At 53.4% G+C, this 21,253-nt stretch overlaps 1 protein-coding gene across 1 annotated transcript; it reads right to left on the bottom strand.

Moving 5' to 3' along the window:
* Positions 1 to 18,834: 18,834 nt before the first annotated feature.
* On the bottom strand, positions 18,835 to 20,664 carry TLX3 (T cell leukemia homeobox 3). Its single transcript, XM_056502122.1, has 3 exons — positions 20,232 to 20,664; positions 19,605 to 19,848; positions 18,835 to 19,045 (listed from the first exon to the last, which is right to left on the bottom strand). The coding sequence occupies exons 1-3, from the start codon at positions 20,662 to 20,664 to the stop codon at positions 18,835 to 18,837; spliced, it is 888 nt and encodes a 295-aa protein (XP_056358097.1).
* Positions 20,665 to 21,253: the final 589 nt, after the last annotated feature.

The following is a 21,253-nucleotide window of genomic DNA, read 5'->3' as shown; positions in this document are numbered from 1 at the left end:
ACGGGAGAAGTTAAATCTCTTTATGCAGTTAAATAAAGATACCTTGTCCAGTCATTATGAAGTGATTAACTTATCTAAGAAATAACAGCACTAGGGCTGTCAGACTGGCACACAAACACTAAAAAGAGCAGGGATCAGATATCATATTAGGCTAATTATAAAGAGAAGAAAAGACAGACAGAAGCATAAAATAGCCATGTGGACAGTATTTTGCTGGAGTTTTTCTTTGCACAGAAAAGACTAAACACATTCTGCATAAAGGAAATATGGGTATTAAAACAATTTCTCTCCTGGTTTCCCTAATTTAGTGCTGTACGTCAGGAGGCAGGGATGTTCAGACAACCTAACAGGTTGTGTCAAGCAGTGACCAAATCCTCATACAGACCAAGCTTCTTCAAAACTAACAGAAATTCTTCCATCTCTGCACAATCAACCTGCAGCACACTTTGCAGAGCAGAAGCAGCGAGGCAGCACAGCCCATCCCATTTCCAGCCCCTGCTCACCCCCTGCCATGGCCATGTTCCTCCTCTGCAGCAGCCACAGAAGCTGCTGGGCATTCCTGGTGCCTGGGTACACTCAGCTCCTTATCAAACTGGGGTGCTCATCAGAGACACCTCGCCCAGCCCTGGTGCCCAAAGATGCTGATTTCCCTCAGATATTGCATTTCCTGCAATATCTGCTGTATTTATACTCCCAGAAGTGAGCTTTGCCTTTCTGTTCTGGTTTTGGTTATTCCATACCACCTGACATCACTGTCAGGGCCAGGGAGAAAGGACACTCTGGTTTCTGAGAAGCTGCAGTAGGGAAACGTGGCATCATTGTCCACCCTTGTTCATTGCTGGTGCTCCATGGTGGGAGAGGCTGAATGCCTGCATGACAGCCAGACTGGGGCTATCTGTGACAGATAGTGCTTGGGAACTGCCAAAATCCTGGCACCTGAGAGCCTGGCCAGGCAGGAAGCAGGGGACACAGCACTGGGAGGAACCTCTAGAATTAAGTGGGCATTGTGAGGATCTCAATTTAAGTTTAGGTTTTATAAAGCAGTTTAGTGGGAGAGATGAGTTGCAGACACACCTTTGGGCAGGAGGCTACCCACTGTGCTCTGACACAGCCAAGCACAGACCTTCCTCCCCTTCCAACACGGACAGAGCAGCACCCAGCTCTGCAGGGATGTGCTGCTGCTGAGGGAGACCCATCCCCTCATCTCATCGTGCAGGACATCACCCCAGCAAAGTTTTCCAACACAAAGTACTGACCTGAGATCTCAGGGCCTGGCACCAAATGACTGGGACAGCCAGAAGTATCTAGTCACTGTTCAGGGAAAAGGGAGGTGGGTTTCCATTTTTAACACTTGCATACTCTTTAAACCTTTTTTTTCCCCTCTAAAGCCTGATATTAATAATGATGGCAGACCCTACTTTCCTTGAGGTAATGCCAATTTTAATGCATTTTTTTATATAACTATAGTGTTATTGAGGAACAAGTAGTAAGTGATAGATACTTTAATGTAATATGAGTCAATATGTATTTGTATGTGCTTTATGACTTAATCAATATTGCTACATTAGCAAGAATAAATATGGTGTTTCCTTTTCTGGCCTTGGAAAGAACAAATAAGGAAAGTCACATTCTGAAGTTTAGGGATGAATAAAGCCTCTGCATTGCCCAGACAATTCAGTAAATCTCTTGACATTCATTTGCTCTCCAGAGCAGAGCAAGTACATCTCCAGGCTGCCCAGGAAACACTGGGGACTCAGCCTGGAAATCCAGTTCAGGTTTTTCACAGGGAACTTCCTAAGAGGAATTAAAAAAAAAAGAAAACAGGCCCCAGCAGACAGTGTAGATCCACTCCAGCTTGCTGAGTGTCAAGGGGAAGGGCTTGGCACCCTGAGCAATGAAGGGTTTTAGTGCTGAGGAGCCAGAGGAGTTCACCAACCCTTCCCAAGCTGTGCCTGCACACTGGCAGAAAGAAGGGACAAAGTGCTCCTGGTTTCCTGCTGCTCAGCCATTCACTGCTCCAAAAGCAGAGGTTGTGACAGGGACAGGACATCCCATTTTCTTATTGACACAAACTTTTCCACCAGTAATTTGTTCTGAAGTACTGGCTTGACCCAATGCAGGAAGGAAGCCCAGCCTAGCAGCAGGACATCCATCATGGACTCAATGACCCCCAAGGTCTTTTCCAGCATAGTAAATTCTGTGATTCTGTGATCTTACACATTCTGCACGTTCATCCTCCAGTGGCAGGCCTTCAGCTGGAGCAAATCTGCTGGGAGTGCTCATCCCTGGCTCCCCTCTGCCCTGGCTTCCCTCGGGTCAGTCATGCTGCTGGCCTGTGCTGGTACCTGCCCCAGGGGAGGCATTACCTGTGCCCAGTGCAGCAGCTCTGCTCCTGCTGGGCCCCTGCAGGGAGTGAGATCCAGCACTGCCACCTCAGCTGGGCACCTTCAGATATGCAGCACAAGGCTGGTTTCTGATACTGGCTGTAAGTATCCCCAAACTGTGCCAAAGGAGTTCCACTCCCATCAATGCTGCTGGGAAACAAATCCAGGCAGCATTCAAGAAAACAATGAAGATCCCAGCACTTGTTCCTGCCTCCAAATCCCCCAAATCCAAGCAAGCAATATCCATTTCTGCTTTGAGTCTTCTTGTCTCTAACATCACATTTTGGGGCTTCATCTTGAAGACACCAGTGAGGATGCCCAGCCAGGCACATTTCAGAGGGTTTAAGGCAGGGTCTTAATTAATCTCAATACCCTCAATATCAACCTAAATACCTTCAGAGCAGGTGTCAGCAGTGACCAGTGTCCCTCGATGTCCCCACACTGCTCCTTCCCCAGGCACAGCAGTGCAGAAGGTGTCTGAGCTGAGATCCTCATTGCAGTGTTCAAACGTTTGGCTGGGTGCTGTGGTTCCTTCCCTCCCAGCCCAGCTCTGCCGGGGCTCCTGCAGCTCAGCCTTCCCAGGGGCTCCCCAGGAGCAGAGCTGCAAGGTGCATCTGAGACATTTGTGACCTCAGAGGCTTTTTTGCCTCTCAAGGAAATAACGTCTGGAAATTCAGCCACTTCTTATTGCATCTGCCTTTGGCTGGAGCCAAGCTGGTTCTGGTGCATCCTCCTCCAGTGCCTTCTGAGCCGCTTTAAACACGGACTCCTTTCCTAGAACTGGAATAAGAGGCTGTGCCAGCGATGCTGGAGCTCTGCTGGCACAACCTGGGGCTGGCTGGGGCTGGGGTCTCGAGGCAGGAGCTGCCTGCTCCCAGCCCAGTGGCTCCAGCTGAGTTAAATGCAGCCTCTCCCCTGCACTGAGTGGCTTCTGCCCTGCTGCCACACGGGATAACCCCTCCTGCCAGTCTGGATTTACTCTCCTTGCCGTGGGTCAGAGCCTGACCTTACACATCATTGAGCCAGGACTCACATAAAGGCAGGAGGAAAAAAATCAAACAAAAAATCTCCTCTGTCCTCAATTTGGAGAGTTTGGCAGCATTTGTTTATTTTTAACAGGTCACCACCACCATGCTTCAGCCCTTTTCCTGTTGTGATGGTTAGAACTTTTAACTGGATCATAAATCTTTTATTAACATTTGGTATTATACTAATTAAAACTGTTCCATGTATGTATTATTAATTTCTCCAGCACTTCTTGTGAGGGTAATGGTTTTAGCTGGCTTAGCAAAATTCACCATAGTAAATAAGGAGAAGCTCATTTCCAGGCAATTAGGCTTGCAGAAAAATAAGTTTCTTAATGAAGGGGACGATCATTACAAATTTTACCTAAATAAACAGGGTTTCTTAATGGTAACTCTTCAAGCTAAGTAAACAGATTGGTGTGGTAATGTCCTAAGCAATACTTAAATGTAACTGTTTAATAAATTGGTAAATTACTCATTTCATCTTAGAACAAAATGGTAATACTGTAGTAATAACCTAGTATATATTCTGTAAATATGAAGCATTATCACTTTAGCTCTGAAGAAATCACCACAGTGATATGTCAGCATTGATCTAAAACTGCAGCATTTTATCTCAAGTTTATTACCCATTTTTGAGAATCGCTGAGATTTTCAGAGCATAATGGCAATAAAAGAAGAATTTAAAAAGCGCTTAAATGTGCATAAGTTAATCAGAGGTATCCTCAGGGGGAAAAGGAAATTTGGTAAAACATGAATTATAAGCATCATTTAAACTTACTTTGGACACTAGAGATAATAAATGGCACCATAATTTAGAAATAGCTTTTAACATCAATGACTGTAAGAGGCACTTTACTGTTCATAAGAATTGCAAAGCAACGGTGCTGAGGCCAATTTTATTAGTCATTTTTTTCTTTATAAAAGCAATCCAGCCATTTCCAAACTGAGCAGACAGGAACAAGAGTTACGTGTTAATATGCAAAATGCATTTGAGTTGCTTTTTTTTTTTTTTTGAATAGCCAGCAATAAATTTACCAAAAGATACAGTCTGGAGACAATTGAATGATCATTGAAGAAGAATAAAGCCAGCTCAGAGTTTACGTATTTGGGAAGAGCGGATAAGAGGAGGGAAATAGAATCGTTCATACATCCCCATTTACTGGGGAATGTCGCGGCACTTCCGAGCGCGGGAGAGCCGCCGTAAATCAGCGGAGCGCGGCTGGAACGCGGCGTGGAACGAGGAGCTGGAACACGGCGTGGAACGAGGAGCTGGAACACTGCGTGGAACGAGGAGCTGGAACACTGCGTGGAACACGGCGTGGAAAGAGGCGCTGAACACGCCGCGGAACGAGGCGCTGAACACAGCGCGGAACGAGGCGCTGGAGCACGGCGTGGAACGAGGAGCTGGAACACGGCGTGGAACGCGGCGTGGAACGCGGCTTACCTCGCTAACTTTTCCCAGCCGCAGGCACGCCAGGCTGGGGGCCCGCACAATGCCCCATTCCCGCACCCCTGTCCCGCGGCACAGCCCCACAGTGCCGCTTTCAGAGCCACCCGTTGTCAGCCCAATAAATCAGCAATAAACTCTGGCCAGGCAGGACAGGAGCGCCCTTGAGGAGCGGCAGCCCGGGGGTCACCGGGGTCCGGCCGCGCCACTGCCGGGGAGCGGGACCGGGGACAGGGAACCGGGACCGGCCCAGGTGAGCTCTGAGCCCGCTCCCAGGGAGCACGGACCGGCCCAGGTGAGCTCTGAGCCCGCTCGGACCAGCTCTGACCTCGCTCCGGGCAGCACGGAGCAGCCCAGGGATCGCCCCGAGCTCTGACCCCGCTCCCTGCCCCGCCCGGGAGCACAAAACAGCCGGACTGGCTTTACCCTGTGGCGCCACCCGTGTGCTCATGGAACTGGCAAACAAACCCAGCTCAAGAATTAAAATTTAATTTAACTGGTTTCCCCAAGCCTCGAGAATAAGAGAGATGAATATTCTTGAGACTTCCGGTGTCTGAAGCATCCAGGGTCCTTGAAACACGAAACAGCCCTGCTTGGCAGAAAGGGCAGTTAACACTGAAATTCAGAAGGCAAATATCTCTATTTTAATTATTTCACTCCTGGCCACTGTGGCATAATCCAGATCTAACTACAGTTCTTATCCCACATTGCCAAAACGACTCCTTCGTGCTCTCAGAGCTGCTGGGAGGAGTCTCAGCTCTCCGGTTTTTCCCTCTAGTTTCTGGGCTGTGATGTGGTTACACACCATCCCAAAATAAAGTCACTTGTATCATTTCCTAGGGAACCAAATTCAAGACGTCCTGGTAGCAGTCTGTTCGCTAATTTTCGATGTTGGCAAAATTAATTCAGCCACGGCACAAACCTGAAGATGTTCAACAGAATATGTGAGGAACAGGGAAGGATCACACTTACTCCTGAGAGCATCCTCTGCTCCAGGACTTTGCTTCCAGCAAAGCACATTTCCAGCGGGAGAGATCCCTCTGGAAGTAAAGGCAGAGGATGGGAACAGTTTGTTAAGTTGAACAAAGAGAAACCTGAGTCTCCTGTTTAGGACTCAGTAGCACTGAGCAAACAAGTGTGCGCTGGTTCCAAGGGCTACAAGCTAAAATTATACAAATCCGGGGGGGAGGTGGAGGGAGGGAAGGAAAGAAAAAAAAAAAAAAAAAAAAAAAAAAGGAAAAAAAGAAAAAAGAAAAATAAAAAAGGCAATATATTAATTTTTATTGTGGCTGTGATTAAGTACTTAAATTTTGAATCGATTCTTCATCATTAGGGATATTTCATTCAAGACTGGATTACTTTTTAAACGAATTATCTTAGCTCAAATAAGGCTTTATTTGGGAGAAATTTAATACCTGTATAATTAGACACTGAATTAAGATGACCTTGCCATGGAACAACTACATTTTAATTTACTCTTCATAATTAAAAGCAAATCTCTAAATACCTTAGGCTGATTTTTTTTTTTTTTTAAACACCCTTTTAAATCTTCCTGTTGTTCTAAGCGAACATCTTATAACGCCGGAGGTTGGTACCAAAAAACTTGTAATCCTGAGATCCCCTGAAATCTGGAAATACATTTTTAATTAGAGAACTCCAGCGCTGTGCTCCGTGAGCTGGGCTGGAGCAGCGAGCCTTGCAATCCTTGTTAAGGGCAGTTTCAGAGCGGAGGCACGGGGGGACAGGAGGACGGACAGACAGACAGCCTGTGCCCCCCGAAAGGTGCTGCACCCCCTTGGGCTCCCAGCAGCTGTTCCTATGAAACCAGCTCTGTGTCTGGCATCAAAACCAGCACCGTGGCGCTTGGCTTTTGCCCGAAGACAGCGACATTTCCAGCCCCTCTTTCCCCTCCCCATTAGCGGGGTTTTGGCTGACGCGCCAGAATCGATCCTGCTGTTTTAGTTCCACCAGAGGAAGGGATCTGTGCGCTCGGGTCTGTATTTGCTCCCCGCAGCTGTGAGGATGCCGAGGGCATCGGGCAGCGCTGCCCTGGAGGGGCACAAAGCCCGGGGGTCCCCGCAGCCCCGCACGGGGCTCGCTCCGCACCAACCCTCGGACCCGCCATCAGCAGAACCGAGCTCATGCACTTCTGGAGATGAAAACTCCGACTGAAACTTGCGCCGAAGCATTTGGCAGGCAACGGGATTGTGAAATGGGGCCCGTGAGCCAGATTTTCGGTAAATCAGAGCAGCTCTATGAATGCTCTGTCCCAGCATACGAGGGTTCGTCGAAAAGCTCCGAAAAGACTTGTGCAGCAAACATCGCGTACAGTGAGTCCCTCCTGCTGCCCCGAACCTGACAGACCCTGCTGTTCCTGGCACTTCACAGAGGGAAGGGGGAAATTCCCTCCTGGCTCTGCCGGGGCGGATCGGGAGCGCACAGCCCGAGTTTATTGGTGTCATTCAGAATTGACTTTGGCCTCTAAACCAGAGCTGACTGTTGCTCGAGTACTTACTGAGTTCGGTGCAGGAGGCTGCATCCTCGGTTGCTTCAGTCGCTCTCAGCCCATTCACTCCCTGGCAAGAGCGATGCCAATTCCGATCAAATCCTATTGTACACTAATGACATCCAGGCGGCACCAGCCAAGCGCTGGGAGCAGCTGAGCTCTTCCTCTGCCTGGTGGGTTCAGGAAGAGTTACAGGTGTAGGATTTGGCTTGGCGGCTTTGTTTTTGCCTCATCTGTTTTCATACATGTTTGAGCCTTCCATGACAGGTCACTGAATTCCAGACACAAAAATTATCTTAAAGGAGATTTATTATTTTGGAATGAAGAAGGAAAAAAAAAAAAAAAAAAAAAATGCTGCTCTCTACCCAAGTGAAGTCTATAAAAGGTAAAAGCTGGACCCTTCCAGAGCTACTTTAAGAGCCCCCCTCCAGCACAGCCCCCCTCAGCGGGTGTCAGCCTCCCTCCGTACCTGGGCAGCCCCGGTAGTGCCCGTCCCCTCCGGGCTGGGACGCGGAGCTCCGCGGCAGCCCCGGGGGACGGGCACACAGGCGGCCGAGCAGGTGGCTGCACACGCTGCCTCTCCCACCTGCTGCCCCGTGCCGAGCCACAATGAACTTGTCAGGCCGTGCTATTGTCACCGAGAGCAGATGTCGCAGGGCAGCGCTGCCCCGGCCGTGCTCAGCCTCTCGCTGCGAGGCGCTGCTGGAGCCGCTTCTCGGGGCTTCCTGCTCGGGGGGGCTCGCCTGCGTTTCCTCGTTTCTCTCGCTTGCTTCCACCCACTTTCTTCAGCTGTTCTGTAACCCCTGCTTACTGCACTCTGCGGATTTTTGGGTCCTTCTTGCCGTGTTTTACCGTTTGCTGTTTTGTGCCTTGCCCGGTGTGCTGGTGATTTCACCACGGAGCTGTCCCAGGGCTCGCTATCCAGTGGGACCCCAAAGCACTGCCCGGTGCGCTGGGCACTCTGTCCCTGTCCCTCAGCAGGAACCCACGCCAAGCCATTTCCATTTCTAAGGCAGTACCCGGCTGCTTGCTCACATATAGCCCCACTGCATTGAGTTTTTAAACACGACAGACTCCTTTTCCACCTGGAAGTCCAGCAGAGCCCCACGGCAGAGCTTCCCACTGCTCCACGCATCCTCATGTCTCTTCCCCACCACCGCAGCTCTGCACAGCCCTTCCCCTGCTCTCTCCAGGTGCTCTCATCACTCTCGCTTCCAGCTTTGCTCTTCTTGTTCATTCCCGGCTTTCTCCCTCCTTCTCAGCTTTCTGTGCATGCACGGAAGTCTGGGATTCTCCTTTCTCTGATCTTCCCCTGCATCTTTCCCACTTGCTGCATTTCCATCATTTCCTGCCCTTCAGTCCCACCAGCTCGTGCTCCATCCCCCCTCAACCCATCAGAGCTTCCCAACCTCACTCAGTGTCACAGCCAACACTGCCGGAGTGGGGATCACACCTCCACATTTCTGCCTCAGCCCCATTGTTAATTTGAATTGATAAAGAGGAAAAGTCTTGGCCAGAGAAAAAGACAAAGAGCAAAGCTGCAAACAGCACTGAGAAAAGGAGCCAGTGCTGCGGGAGGTGTTCCAGCTGCAGCTGGGAAACTGCAGACTGGCATTCAAAGCAAGTCAGGAAGCTGAAGTAAACAGAGATAGACAAGACTGAGGGAGGGTCTCTTTTTTTCCATCTGAGCTAGTGAACAGTGATTTATGTTTCCTCTGCTTTATCTCCCACTCATGGAATCTCATCTGGGCTGTAGGACCACAAGCCTGGATGGACAAAGGGCTGACAGACTGTGGTGTGATAAAGGAACTGCCTTTGCAGACCTGTCTGGGGACCCTGCAGAGCAAACAGGGAAAAACAGTTGCTCATGTGAATCTTGAGCAGCACAGGAAGGTAAAAGCTTTCACAGGAAGCAGAGATTTGTGCCAGAAGGATCTCCCTCGGAGCTGTGTGACAGAGTCAGTCACACAGGGGTTGGAAGCCCCATCTAAGAATGCTTTTGAAAACTGCCTGCAGTTGGAAGGAAAATGCTGCCATGAGGAAGGGACACACGCTGCTTTATTTTCCCTGCCCTATTCCCTACTGCAGTGAAAAGGGCAGTGGTTTCACCCCAGCCCCTCCATGCAGCAGAAGTACATCCTTCCCCCTCTGAGCACTTGGCTGGAGACAGAGAAGGTCAACTTCACAGAGATCAATGTAGAAAAGCCACAAGCATGACAAGGCAGAAAAAAAACCCTAAACCCCTACAACTTCTACCCTTGATGATATAGAGGAGGATCACATTTCAGATCTCCAAAAAAAGGTCCTGCAAGTGTTTTTTCCCTGAACACTTATTTCTGGTACTCTAAAATATTTCAGCCTAAGAAGGGTGGAAAAGGCTTTTTCCCTGCTCGGGCTCTCAGGGACAGTCTCCTTTTGCCACATGGTGGGGTAGCACCAGGCATGGATGCACCGGGCTTGAAGGCTCTAAAATGGAGTTTCGAAGTGAAACCACTAACCCTGATGTGTTGATTCAACATAGAAAAGGCTCCTTCCGTTGGCCTCCTGCTGAATAAAGGGGACAAATTAGAGTTGAAAGCATTCCTGATGAACAGTCTGAGGACAGGGGAACCTCCACAGCCCGTGACAATCTGGAAGCAATGCAGGGTACAACAGCTGCTCCGCTGGAGCTCCGCAATGGCAAAGCTCCCCAGTGCAACGCGGCAGCTTCAGCGAGCGAGTCCCCGACTGTGCAGACTGCTTTCAGAATCAATTACCCATCTCAGCTTCTCTGGGCAACAGGCAACAGACCACTTTTTTCCCCCCTGCAACCCTACAAAAAGAAAACAGAGCAACATTAGGGTGCCATTTGAGCAGTGAAATGCCGAGGGAACACTTGGCTCCAGGCGGAGAGCAGCCATGCACCTGTGCAGAGAGGAAATCTGGGAGCAGAGGAAACCTGGGAGCAGGGGGCTCAGACGCTGCCAAAACTGACTGAAAATATAGGCTGAGGAGCTGCACAAGACCAGAAACAGGCAGGCTGTGACCTGAGGGACAGCAACACGTGCCTCAGCCAGCAGCAGAAAGGCAGCATGGAGACAGGATGCCCACAGAAGACATGTCACAAGGATAAAAAAGAGTATTTTTAGAAGCTCCAGGAAAAGCATGACTAAGTACTGCTTTGAAGTTCTGCTCAGGAGCACAGATTAGGATAATCCATGAAGCAGGGTGCAGGACTGCAGCTCCCCAGAGAGATTTTTAGGTACCAGAACAAAACCAAGATGAATTACCACAACATCCCTGCTGTCTATGAAGGAACCATCTCCTACGCATCACCCTGCACCACCTGCCTGCCCTCGTGCCAGCCTCAAGGGTAAAAAAGACATAAGAAAAGGGACTTGATGAAAGGTCTTGAAGGATCACCATTTCCTCCTCCCAGTGTGCAGCCCTGTGACAGCTAAAGCATCCCCACCTCCTCTGCTTCTCCTGTGCTGCCAGAGCCACAGTTGGGCACATCTCGGGGGGACAGGAGAAGAGCTGGCATGGAGGAGCAGCACAGCCTGGAGCCTCTGCCTGTGGGCTGCAGCCAGGAGGTTTTACCCCAGGCTGCTCCTGGAATACCTTTTGTCCAGACCTAGAAACATTTTCCCCTGTTCTAAGATTCCCTATTTTCCAGATTTCCAAGGGAAACCCAGCTCAGGTCGTGGCTCAAGGCCATGGCTCGTGCCTGCAGCGATGGCACGAGAGAAGCTGCTCTCCCAGACACTCCAGCCTCATGCCCTGCTGGCAGGTGCCCTCCTGGCCAGGCCTGTGGCACACTCGGGCCCCTCAGAGCTCCTGCTCCATCCCACCAGTCCAAGGGAGTTGAAGCTTCTTTAATTATTAACTTTGCTTTGGTTTCCTGCTCCACTTGAGAGCATGGGCTCTCTGGAGACCAGGAGCAGCTTAACAGGGCAGCAGCCCTGGTGGGAGCAGCCCAGGGCTGGCACCATCCGTGCCCACCCGAGGCTGGCGTTCCCCCCAGGCTGCTCCCATTACCAGTAATGGGAACGGCGTGTGCGGGTGAGCAGCAGACTGTAATGTCTTTATATTACACCACCAATTAGGTTCTCAGGGTCGTGTCCTCAGCTGATGTAGAGTAGATGAGATCTAGTGCAGTTAATGGATCTGTGCTGATTTACACCCTGGGAAGGGCTGGCCCTCTGCTCAGGAAAGCGGCCGAGCCGTTCCAGCAGCCCTGGTGTTTAACAGCTCCATTCTGAGCCAGCCTTCTCTGCCCCTCCATCCATAAACCACAAGCTTTATTAACTAATGGTTAGTCCTCAGTTAAGTTTCAGGGTCATGTTTTAAGAAGTGCTGACCTCAGAGCTGGTGTGGAGTTTTGAAGAGACCCGAGGCAGTGGAGAGAGGCAGAGCAGAGGCACTGCCTGGCTGCCCTGAAGATGCAAGGGAGCAGTTCCACAGTCATGTTGGCACTTGCTGCCTTGTGGAAGTACCTGGGAGTTCAGCACCTTGAATTCAAGCTGAAAGATCATTCTAGCAAACACAGAGTTAATTTTAACCTCATCATTTCAACAAGGCTCCTGAACTGTGCAAAGATGAGTTTGGGTGCAAGTCTCTGCCTGACAAGGGCCCAGTGGAAATGCTGGGGCTGTAAAGCAGGGCCCAAGTGCACAGGCAGCTCTGGCAGAGGGCAAGCAGGGTGATCTGGGAGGACAGCTCCCCTCATTTGTTTTTCAGTTGCACATAATCTGATCAGAAAAATGTTGTGAAGCTGGGTCACATCCTTCCCTTGTGTGCTGCTGTCTGGATACCCAGGTGTCAAAAGTGTCCTGACATAGGTAACACACTATCCCAATTAGGTGGCTAAGCTTGGGAAGAATGGTGGATAAAACTATAAATAAAATAGGATTTTTCTAATCATAGATTAAAACACAACTTCCCAAACATTAGTTTCAGCTAATGCTTCGCTTCTTCCTTCTCTGTCTGGACTGAGTGAAGAACATCAAGTGCCTTTCTGCCACCAGAAGGAATAAAAGTTCTGTACAGAGCTGAGGAATCACAACAGCCTAGCACACAAATGTTCTCAACAAGGAATATAATATAGGCAGCTCTCACTGAGATGGTTCTTGTGCAATAACTTAAACAGTACAGATTACTACTTGGGGAAATAAATGACAACATAACTTTGAAACTTGAAAAGCTCTTTCTTCATTGTAATCAATTGCAATAATCCATGTCAGTGATTTAGATGAAGATCAACTTTACCTTTCTTTGCTGATGACACAAAACTAAGAGCAATAAAAAACTTAAGTGCATTTGTGCACAGCTAATGGATTGGATGTGGCATGTGCCAATGGAAGTCGGTATGTATAATGCAGCATATACTGGATGCCAAATTAATGGGATCATTTGGGCATTCTGGAACACTTGTGGCATTGAGTTTAAGTCATTTAAGGAGTCTGGCAGGGGTTGATGGCTTTCTGTTTTCAAAAGATTGAAGAAGTCTTGTACTTCTGTAGGCAAGCCATGGTATGATTTTATACCCTCCATCCAGCTGCTACTCAGCCCAAAGATGAGAGGTAATAAAACCAAGGCAATGAGATCATGCCTGATGTCCCTAATCAGAAATATAAGAATGCAGATTCACCTGAACAGAGAGCTGCAGGTACAGGCACAGAAGATGGACCAGACAGTCCAACCTGCTGCTGAACGTGGGGACCTTCCTCAGGCCACGGGGCTCACACCAACCTGCCATGGCACTGCTGCCTGCTTGGACAAGTTCCTGAGGAAAACCAGTCATAGCAGGGAGTGAAATGCATCTCACTGCCAGCAGGTACCATCCCAAATTACCTGAGGAGGTGCAGAGATTCATTCAGGGAGCTCAGATGTGCAGCAGAGCTGCAGACAGAGCAGTTTTCTCCCAGCTGTCTGTTCCAGCAAACTGGCCCAGCCTAGGCTGAGGCACAGTGACAGAAGAAGCTGGGTCTGATCCCTGTGGTCCTACTGCAGAGCAGGACCCAGCAAATCCCTCATGCTGCTGATAACAGAGATCCTGCTCTCTCTGCTTCTTCAAGTGGAAGTGGGAGGTGTTCCACAGAGCATCACTCCCTTGAGCTCCCAGGAGGAAAATACTTGCAGGCTCAGCTCAGAGCATTCAGCAAGGACCAGCACCTTTGATGTCTGTATAGATACTGCAGATGTTACTGGGAGATCTGTGGAGTCCACTATCCACAGGCAGATTTTGTGATTTGTTTTATTTTTATCTCTTGAAGAATAGCCTGAGGTCTGAGCTTGTGAGGATGCTTGGACTTGCCTCACTAAGCACCCCAGAAAGCCCAGCCTCCCCCCTCAGTGGAGCACAGTGTATGGACACTCAACATCACCTACACCAAAATGTCCCAGGCCAGGCTGGACAGGACTTGGAGCAGCCTGGGCTATGGAAGGTGTCCCTGCCCATGGCAGGAGCAGAATGGGATGGGTTTTAAGGTCCTTTACAGCTCAAATCACTCTGTGATTCTGTGATCACTCATTTCTGGGGCTGAGGCAGAGCACAGCTTACACCCCTCCTGCAGAAGTGTGGAAACTTCCCTCTGTGCTGCCTGAAGAGCACAGGCCCCTCTCAAACATCTCTGCTGGGCACTCCCAGCATTTCCAGCTCTGGGCACATCCCATAAAGGACATGTGGCCATTTCTGAATGCATGGTGCAGAGATGCTTTAGGCAGCTGGCTTCTTTTCTCACAATGATCTGGTAAGAACTTTTTATTTCTTATCCTTAAATTAAATTCATGGGAGTATCTGTCTTAATACCATTACTTCTCTGACCTTAACAACAGATTTTAAAGATATCTGAAATGTCTAGAAATGCTGAGACCCCCTCAAAGAGGGGAGAAAAGCACATAGGTGCCAAACTGCAACCAACTGCCCTACAGCTCTGCACATCAAAGCCTCCGGGGTGCCTGCAGGAGGCAAACTCAGATACCAAAAAACAAGTGGGCGCCAAGTAGAAATATTTATTTGGCTGCTGAGTCAAGAGGAAGTTAGGAGCTTAAAAGACTCAAGAGTGGGCAAGGGAAACACACACCATTGAAGGAAAAGGCTCCAAACAGCCCAAACCAAGGGTGTAAACACTCCTTCTTCAAAAAATGCCCGCCTGCAATACATAAGGAGGAAATCTACTGGCTGAGGAGGAGCAGCTACACAAGCAAGTGCTCACCTGGGTGAGTCACAGCCCTTAAATGATTACTCCTCAGCAGGGGAGATAATTTCAGTGCAGAAATTCGTGCTTCGAGGAAAGTTCAGAGGTGTGATGTGAATCTCAGTATTATTTATATCAGCTATAAATGAGCTAAATTATGATCTAGCTGAGCAAAACACTTCTATAAACCAAGGCATTGAATATTGTGTAGTGTGCATGTTTAACAGGACCAGGCTTTCATCACAGAGTGGAGGAGAGCTAATAACCCATTGATTTTAGGGCCCATTTAGGAAAAGAATTGCCTATACACATTTGATCACCATGCATTACTTTGTAACATCTAATACCCTGGGCACAAAATAATGCTGAGAGAGGCAAATTGTGGAGCCATTTTTATCCAGAGAGGGTTTGTGCAGGAGGGCATGGCACAGGGGCTGCTTTGGGCCGGGGCTCAAGGCAAAGCTAGGAGGAGCTCTGAGGAGATGGTCGATGTTCCTCCAGTTATGCCGAGCTCTGCCTCGTGCATCCACCCACAGAGCTGCTCAGCCCTTCTTGCGAGATCATTCACACACACAGTCAGGCAAAGCTTGGAAAATGACCTGTCCAAAATTAATTCCCACAACACTCCTTAATTCTCATTGCATCTTTCCACCCTTGTTCTATAAAGATGAGGTTTTCTGTGCTTAAAACTTCCAAACAGAGGGATTTGGGTACATAGCATGGGCTTTTCAAAACATAAATTCACAGAGATATTTCACTTGCAGATTTAAGAGTGCTTTGGAAAGATCATCTAAATGCAAAGAATTATTAATTTCATAGCAGCACCAAGCATCAATAGATTAAAACTCAGCTGGATGGGATGTGCAGCACTCTCAGACCACATCTCCATCATGACTTTCACTGCCTGCATTTCAGTGACTCCCCCTGAAACAGCCGTGCTGCAGTACAGCTGCAGGAGCTGCTGCTGCCCTCACCCTCCTGCAAATCACTGATCTCCTCCTCGGCTGGCTGGAGTGCTTTAAGGAGTCTCCCACGGAGGTAGAGGAGCATTTAGTTGTGAGTGGGAGGGTGAGAGATAAACCATGATCCCCCCATGCTCCCCACTCCTCACAGCTAGTCAGGGCCCGTGCTGCCAGAAGGGTGTTTCAGAAATCGGGAAGCCAAACAGCTGCCCATACACAACAACTCGACTTCAGCTGTCCACCCCACAGCCTGAGTGCAAAATGTGGACAGCACATTCAGGACCAGGACAACAGCCAGCCCACCCCCAAAATGTGTCCTGTCCTGCACCAGGCACCCACATCCTCCACAACTACAATTCCTGGGATGCAAAGGCTCCAGCTGCCAGGGTCTAAAGTCCACGCGGGCACCTTCAGGCGTCTCTCTGCTGACAGACCTTCAGAGACACGCAGCAGGGCCCAGCAGACCTGTCACACCTGAACCAGGCCGGCAGGGAACACTGCTCTCATCCACAGGGAGAAATAGCCTGTGTTTGTTCCAACCGCTGTTTCCCTGAGGCCCCTGTAAACACTGGATTAACTGGGCAGATAATTGGAGGTAACCCCGCCGTGTCCCCTCAGCACAGTCGGAGCCCCCGCACCGCCCTCGCGCTGCTGCCGCACAAGACACAGATGCGGAGGCGGCCTGAGCCCCTCGGAGCACAGCTCCGAACGCACCTCGGGTCTCTCCCTGGGAACAAAGACACCAGCCACGCACACCAGCGAGCCCACGGCAGCTCGCGGGACACAAATCCCGCTGTTTGATCACTGCTCAGATGGTTGAAATGCAAGTTTGGTTGCGGTTTACAAAACCCTTTGACAAATTGGGGTGCCCCGGGGCTCAATCCCGCTGCCGGTGGCACAGCCCGCGGGCAGCAGTGGCGAGGGAACCCCCGGGGCTGTCGCTGCCGAGCTCGGAGCCGCTTGGCACTGCCGTTCATCACAGGGCTGTGAGCGCCCGTGGCTTTCTTTGCCAAAGCAGGATCCTCGCCTATTACAAAGCCGGTTACTGCAGAGCGCAGCAGCATTTTGCTCTCTGCAAATACACTGCTCCTGGGCTTACAGCAGTTTGGGGAAACTGCAGGGTAATCGGGAACGTAGAGGCTTGTAGTTATGGAGTGTTCGAACAGCTAAAGAACAACCATGTGCTGAAGAAAACGCACTTTACAGATGTTCGACGGTGCAGGGAGAATGCAACACCAATACACACATGAATATGTGTGCCGTATATTCCATCCGATTTCACTGGGGTTTCTGGGTCTGTTCTGTGAACGGTACTGGGGGTTCTCTCGCTCTCTGCCCCACGTCCGGTGCCGATGCGGAGGAGAAGGCGGAGGGGAAGACAGAGGGCAAGCATCGCCCCGGCATCGCCGCGTGAAGGGCGAAGAGCGGTGGGAAAACGAAAGCACCGAGCAGGGCCGCCCGCGGGCTGGGGCACAGCACTGGCGGGGAGCTGATGGGGACAGAGGACCGGAGTGCGGCCGTCCCTCGCACTCTGTCGCCCGGTATAGATTTCACCGTTGTTTTTCCTTCCTTCCCTGCCAGAGACCTCCCCTCGATCGGTGTTTCAGCCTAAGCTTCATATTCTGGCTGGTGAATGGCACCGGCCGGGCCCAGCACCATCACCGCGGTGTGACTGAATTCGGCTCCGCCGTGAGCCCTCCACTGCCTGTCCCCGACAAACCAAACCAACCGGAGCCCGTGCCCTGATACCAATGAGGAAAAAAACAGTTAGGGAATTTTTTTGTCTCCATCCCTCGCCCTGCGTGGCTGCCTGGCCCTGAGCTGCCCTGAGCCGCAGCCGGGCCGGGAGAGGTGTTAGACTCCCGCAGCCTCCCGGTGACCGCGGCCGGGCTGCGGCAGAGCCCCATCCCGGGAACGCGGCCACCGCAGCGCCGGCTGCTGCCCATGGCAGGAGGAAAACAGCCTGGCCGTGACTGCTTTCTAAAAAAATGTCAGTTTTGCAGCTTCCCCCGTTGTTGGAGACCGGGGCACCGGGGCCCGAGAACTACGGGAGGTTGTTCTTAAAAATCCCCCTGCACAGCGGGGCTGGGGGCGAGCCCCGGAGGCTCGGCCGCAGTCGGCGCCGTCCCGCTGCCGGCGCGGTGCGCGCAGAGAAGGCAGCAGAAAGAAAACGCGGCCGGACCGCGTGGCCGGCAGGGAGGAGTGCGGGGCCGTCGCCCCCAGAGCAGGCACCGGTGCAGGCCCCGCTAGTCCCCGGTAATTTCTCTCCTCGCTCTCACACGGCGCTGCTGACCGTGCCCCAGAGCCGGGATCGCTCCCGGCCGCTTCCCCCGCACCGGCGGAAAGAGCGGCAGCGGCACCGGGCACAACCGCGCCGGCCGCGCCGCCGCACCCCGATCCGAGCCCGCCCGCTGTCCCGGAGCCCTCCCCGGTGCTCTGCTTCCCCCATTTCGGCTTCTCTCCTCCCCGTCAGCCCAGGCTCCCCGCCCGGCCCGCAGCGCCCGGCCCGGCGGGCTCGGCTCGGCTCTCCCCGGCGCGGCGGCAGGCAGGGACCGGAGAGACGTTTGTAAAGAAAACGTTTATTTACACGTCTCGGCAAGTACAAAGTATTATACATGGTCTGTGTCAACCCCAAATCCTCTTTATTATGAAACATAAGGCGCTTTCTCGAGAGCCGGTGGCACAGGGAGCGACTGCTGTTTCGGGGCGCTAAAGCTCATCGGCTGGGAAGGTGAGGACAGAACGGCGTGTGGTGCCTGGAAGGAGCCCTTATTACTACGGTGAATAAATTACAGCTGACATTAACTTCACCTGGGACAGATGGGAGCTACCGCTTTTCAGTTTAATAGGGTTTCCGAAGCTAATGAGTCATCACCGGCTCCACCGAGTCCCCTCCGCTAAGTGATAGGGAGGTATTTTTTTTTCTTTACACTATCCTCAGAACAGGAAAAAAAAATAGCCTTTTGTTCCAAAGCCAACACAAAATACCTGTGTTCAGATTTCGATATAAATAATCGAGGTTTTATATAATTCCATATTAATAGTGCCCAAAATCTCGATGCATAAATAAATTAAAGTATTAACACTTCTTACAAAAAGTGACATATTTCCCTTCCTAGTGGAACATCGACACAAATATACAAGCGACTCCGCTCCGCGCCGACCTCGGGAAAGCGGCTCCAGGCCCGGCTGCTGTCGGACCCGGCCCCGGTGTCAGCCCCGCTGGCGCCGCTCGCCACCCGCCCCGTCGGGGGAGCCGCGGCCCGGGGCAGGGAGAGCCGCCGGCCGCGCTCCGAGCGCCAGTCCGCTGCGCGCCCCGGCTGCCGGGCTCACACCAGGGAGGTCACCGGAGGGATCTTGGCGCTCTCCTCCTCCCAGGGCTGCAGGTTCTGCAGCGCGAACAGCGACGAGTTGTGCAGGCACAGCGGGTCGGGCTGGATCGACTCGTTCAGCGACTTCTGGAAGGCGTCGTGCTGCAGCTGCAGCATCAGCCGGCTCGCCTGCTGCCGCTCGGCCTCCCGCTCCTCCGCCGTCTGCCGCCTGCCGGGGGACACGCTCAGCCCGCGCCCGACACGCCGCGCTCCGCCCAGGACTGCGCGGGCAGCGGCCGGCCCGGAGCCGGGCCCGCCGTCTCGGGAACCAGGCAGGGCGGCCGGCGCGTCCCTTCGGGGCCGGGCACCGCCGCACCGCAACGGAGGGACTGTGGGCGGCGGGAAGAGCCTGGAAACCCGCCGTCACCCAGAAATCCCGTTTCCAAATATTCCCCCCTTTTCTCCCAACATTGCCCCGATTTTTTTTTTTTCCAAATTATTTCCCCGTTTCCTCAAACAATTCCCCGTTATTTCGAATAATCCTTCGTTTTTTACGAATAATCCCCCGTTTTCCGAATGGGGGACTATTATAAAAGAAACATATAAAGATAATAACAATAATAATAATGCTAGTCTAATAATAAAAATTCACCCCCAACCGTTTGGCTGCCAGGAGCTGGCAAGGGAGGCGATCCCGGCCGGAGCGGGGACTCACGGGGTGGCGGACGGGGGACGCCGCCGGGGGCGGCTCCGGGAGGACGGGGCGGCTCCAGGGGCACGGGACTCACCGCCACTTGGTGCGCCGGTTCTGGAACCAGGTCTTCACCTGGGCGTCCGTCATCTTGAGGGACTTGGCGAGGGCAGCGCGCTCGGCCGAGGCCAGGTACTTCTGCCTATGGAAGCGCTTCTCCAGCTCGCAGATCTGCACCCGGGAGAAGGATGTCCGCGGTTTCTTGCGCTTCGGCGGAGTCCGGTTCTGGTAGGGATGCCCGATCCGCCGTGTCACCGTGAAGGGCGTCAGCGCCGCGGCCGCTGCCCGGGGGGGGAAGCACAGGGGTCAGCCCCGCGCCCGCACGGTGCCGGCCGCCCCCCCGGGGCCGCCGCTCTTCCCGCCGGCCGCCCGCGCCCCGCCGGCCCCGGAGGAACCGCGGCTCCCCGGGCTCCCGCTTCCACCTCTCGCCGAAGAGCTGCGGAGACGAGCGGGGCCCGGCCGCCCCCCGGCGCGCCCCGCGCTATCCACGCCGTGAGGAGAGCGATTTTTCGGCTCGCTGCGAGCGCGCGGGAGGGAAGCATCCAGCGGCCGCATTTGCTTTTATTCTTATTGGCATTACTGTTATTATTTCGTTTTATATTTTTTACTGGCCCTTCCGTTCGTTGTCGGGAGCCGGCTCGCCCGCTCCGCCCCGGCGCCTTACCTGTGAACCTGTCCTTGACGAAGCGCCTGCTGCTCTCCATCCAGGGGAAGTTGAGGCTGCCCAGGCTGGGCACGGCGGGCATGGCCGGGATGGCGCTGGAGATGGGCGGCGGCACGGCCCCGGGGATAGGCCTGTGCGCCGGCACCCGGATCACGCCGGCCGGGGCCAGGCTGAGGTTCACACTGTACGATCCCGAGTCCTCGAAGGGCGCGGCGATGGCCGGGAAGGGGGCCGGCAGGGCCGGGTAGGGAGCGCCGCCGCGGCCGCCGGGGCCGCCCAGGAAGGTCGCGCCGTCGGGGCCCCGGGGGGGCGGCGGCGGGGGAGCGCTGTCCTGCTCGGGGCTGTTGAGGATCTGGTCGATGCCGAAGCTGATGGGCTCGTGCTGGTGCTGGCCCTGCGCCGGCCCCGGCGGGTCCATCCTCGGCGGGTCCATCCTCCGCCACCGCCGCCCTCGCGCCGCTGTGCAGGCGCCGCCGCTCGCGCTGCGCTCGCGGCCCGGCCGGCCCCGCCGCCGACACCAAACTTTGCGGAGCGCGCGCGCGCCGCCCCGTCACCGCCCGGGGGCCGCCGCGCGCCCCGCGCCGCGTGCGCCCCCGCCGCCGCCATTGGCCGCCGCCGCCCGCCCTCCGCGCGCCCATTGGCTGCCGCCGCTCCGCACCGGCTCGCGCCCGGGCGCGGGGGCCGCCGCCGCCGCGGTGACATCACAGGGGCGCGCGAACAATGGCCCCGCCGGGCCGGGGGCGGGGCCGGGGCCGCACGTCGGGGGCGCCGCTCCCCCCCCAACCCCCGGCCCCATCCCTGCCCCGGCCCGCACCGCCCGGCGCCCCCGAGCCCGCCCCGCCACGGGCCCCGACGGCCCGAAGCCACCTTGCGAGGAGGGACCCGGTGCCCGCAGCCCGCGGCCTCCCGGGCCCCCGCCCCGACGGCAGCACCGAGCGGCGGGCCCGGGCCGTACCCGGGGCCGGGCTGGGGGGCGGCCGGGGCTCTACAGGGCCAGATTCCGTTTGGGCTTAATTGGCGGA

Source organism: Oenanthe melanoleuca, chromosome 13, assembly GCF_029582105.1.
Source record: "Oenanthe melanoleuca isolate GR-GAL-2019-014 chromosome 13, OMel1.0, whole genome shotgun sequence".
NCBI classification, from domain to species: Eukaryota; Metazoa; Chordata; class Aves; order Passeriformes; family Muscicapidae; genus Oenanthe; species Oenanthe melanoleuca.
The sequence above is the reverse complement of the archived record's forward strand: the minus strand, read 5'-3'. Positions and strand labels throughout refer to the sequence as shown.

Bases quoted from the DNA above. Each gene is read 5' to 3' on its own strand.
- TLX3 (XM_056502122.1), bottom strand. From the start codon at position 20,664: ATGGACCCGCCGAGGATGGACCCGCCGGGGCCGGCGCAGGGCCAGCAC. The intron at 19,849-20,231 runs GTAAGGCGCCGG...CCCCCCGGGCAG, and splicing joins CGTCAAGGACAGGTTCACAG to CGGCCGCGGCGCTGACGCCC. The intron at 19,046-19,604 runs GTGAGTCCCGTG...GTCCCCCGGCAG, and splicing joins AACCGGCGCACCAAGTGGCG to GCGGCAGACGGCGGAGGAGC.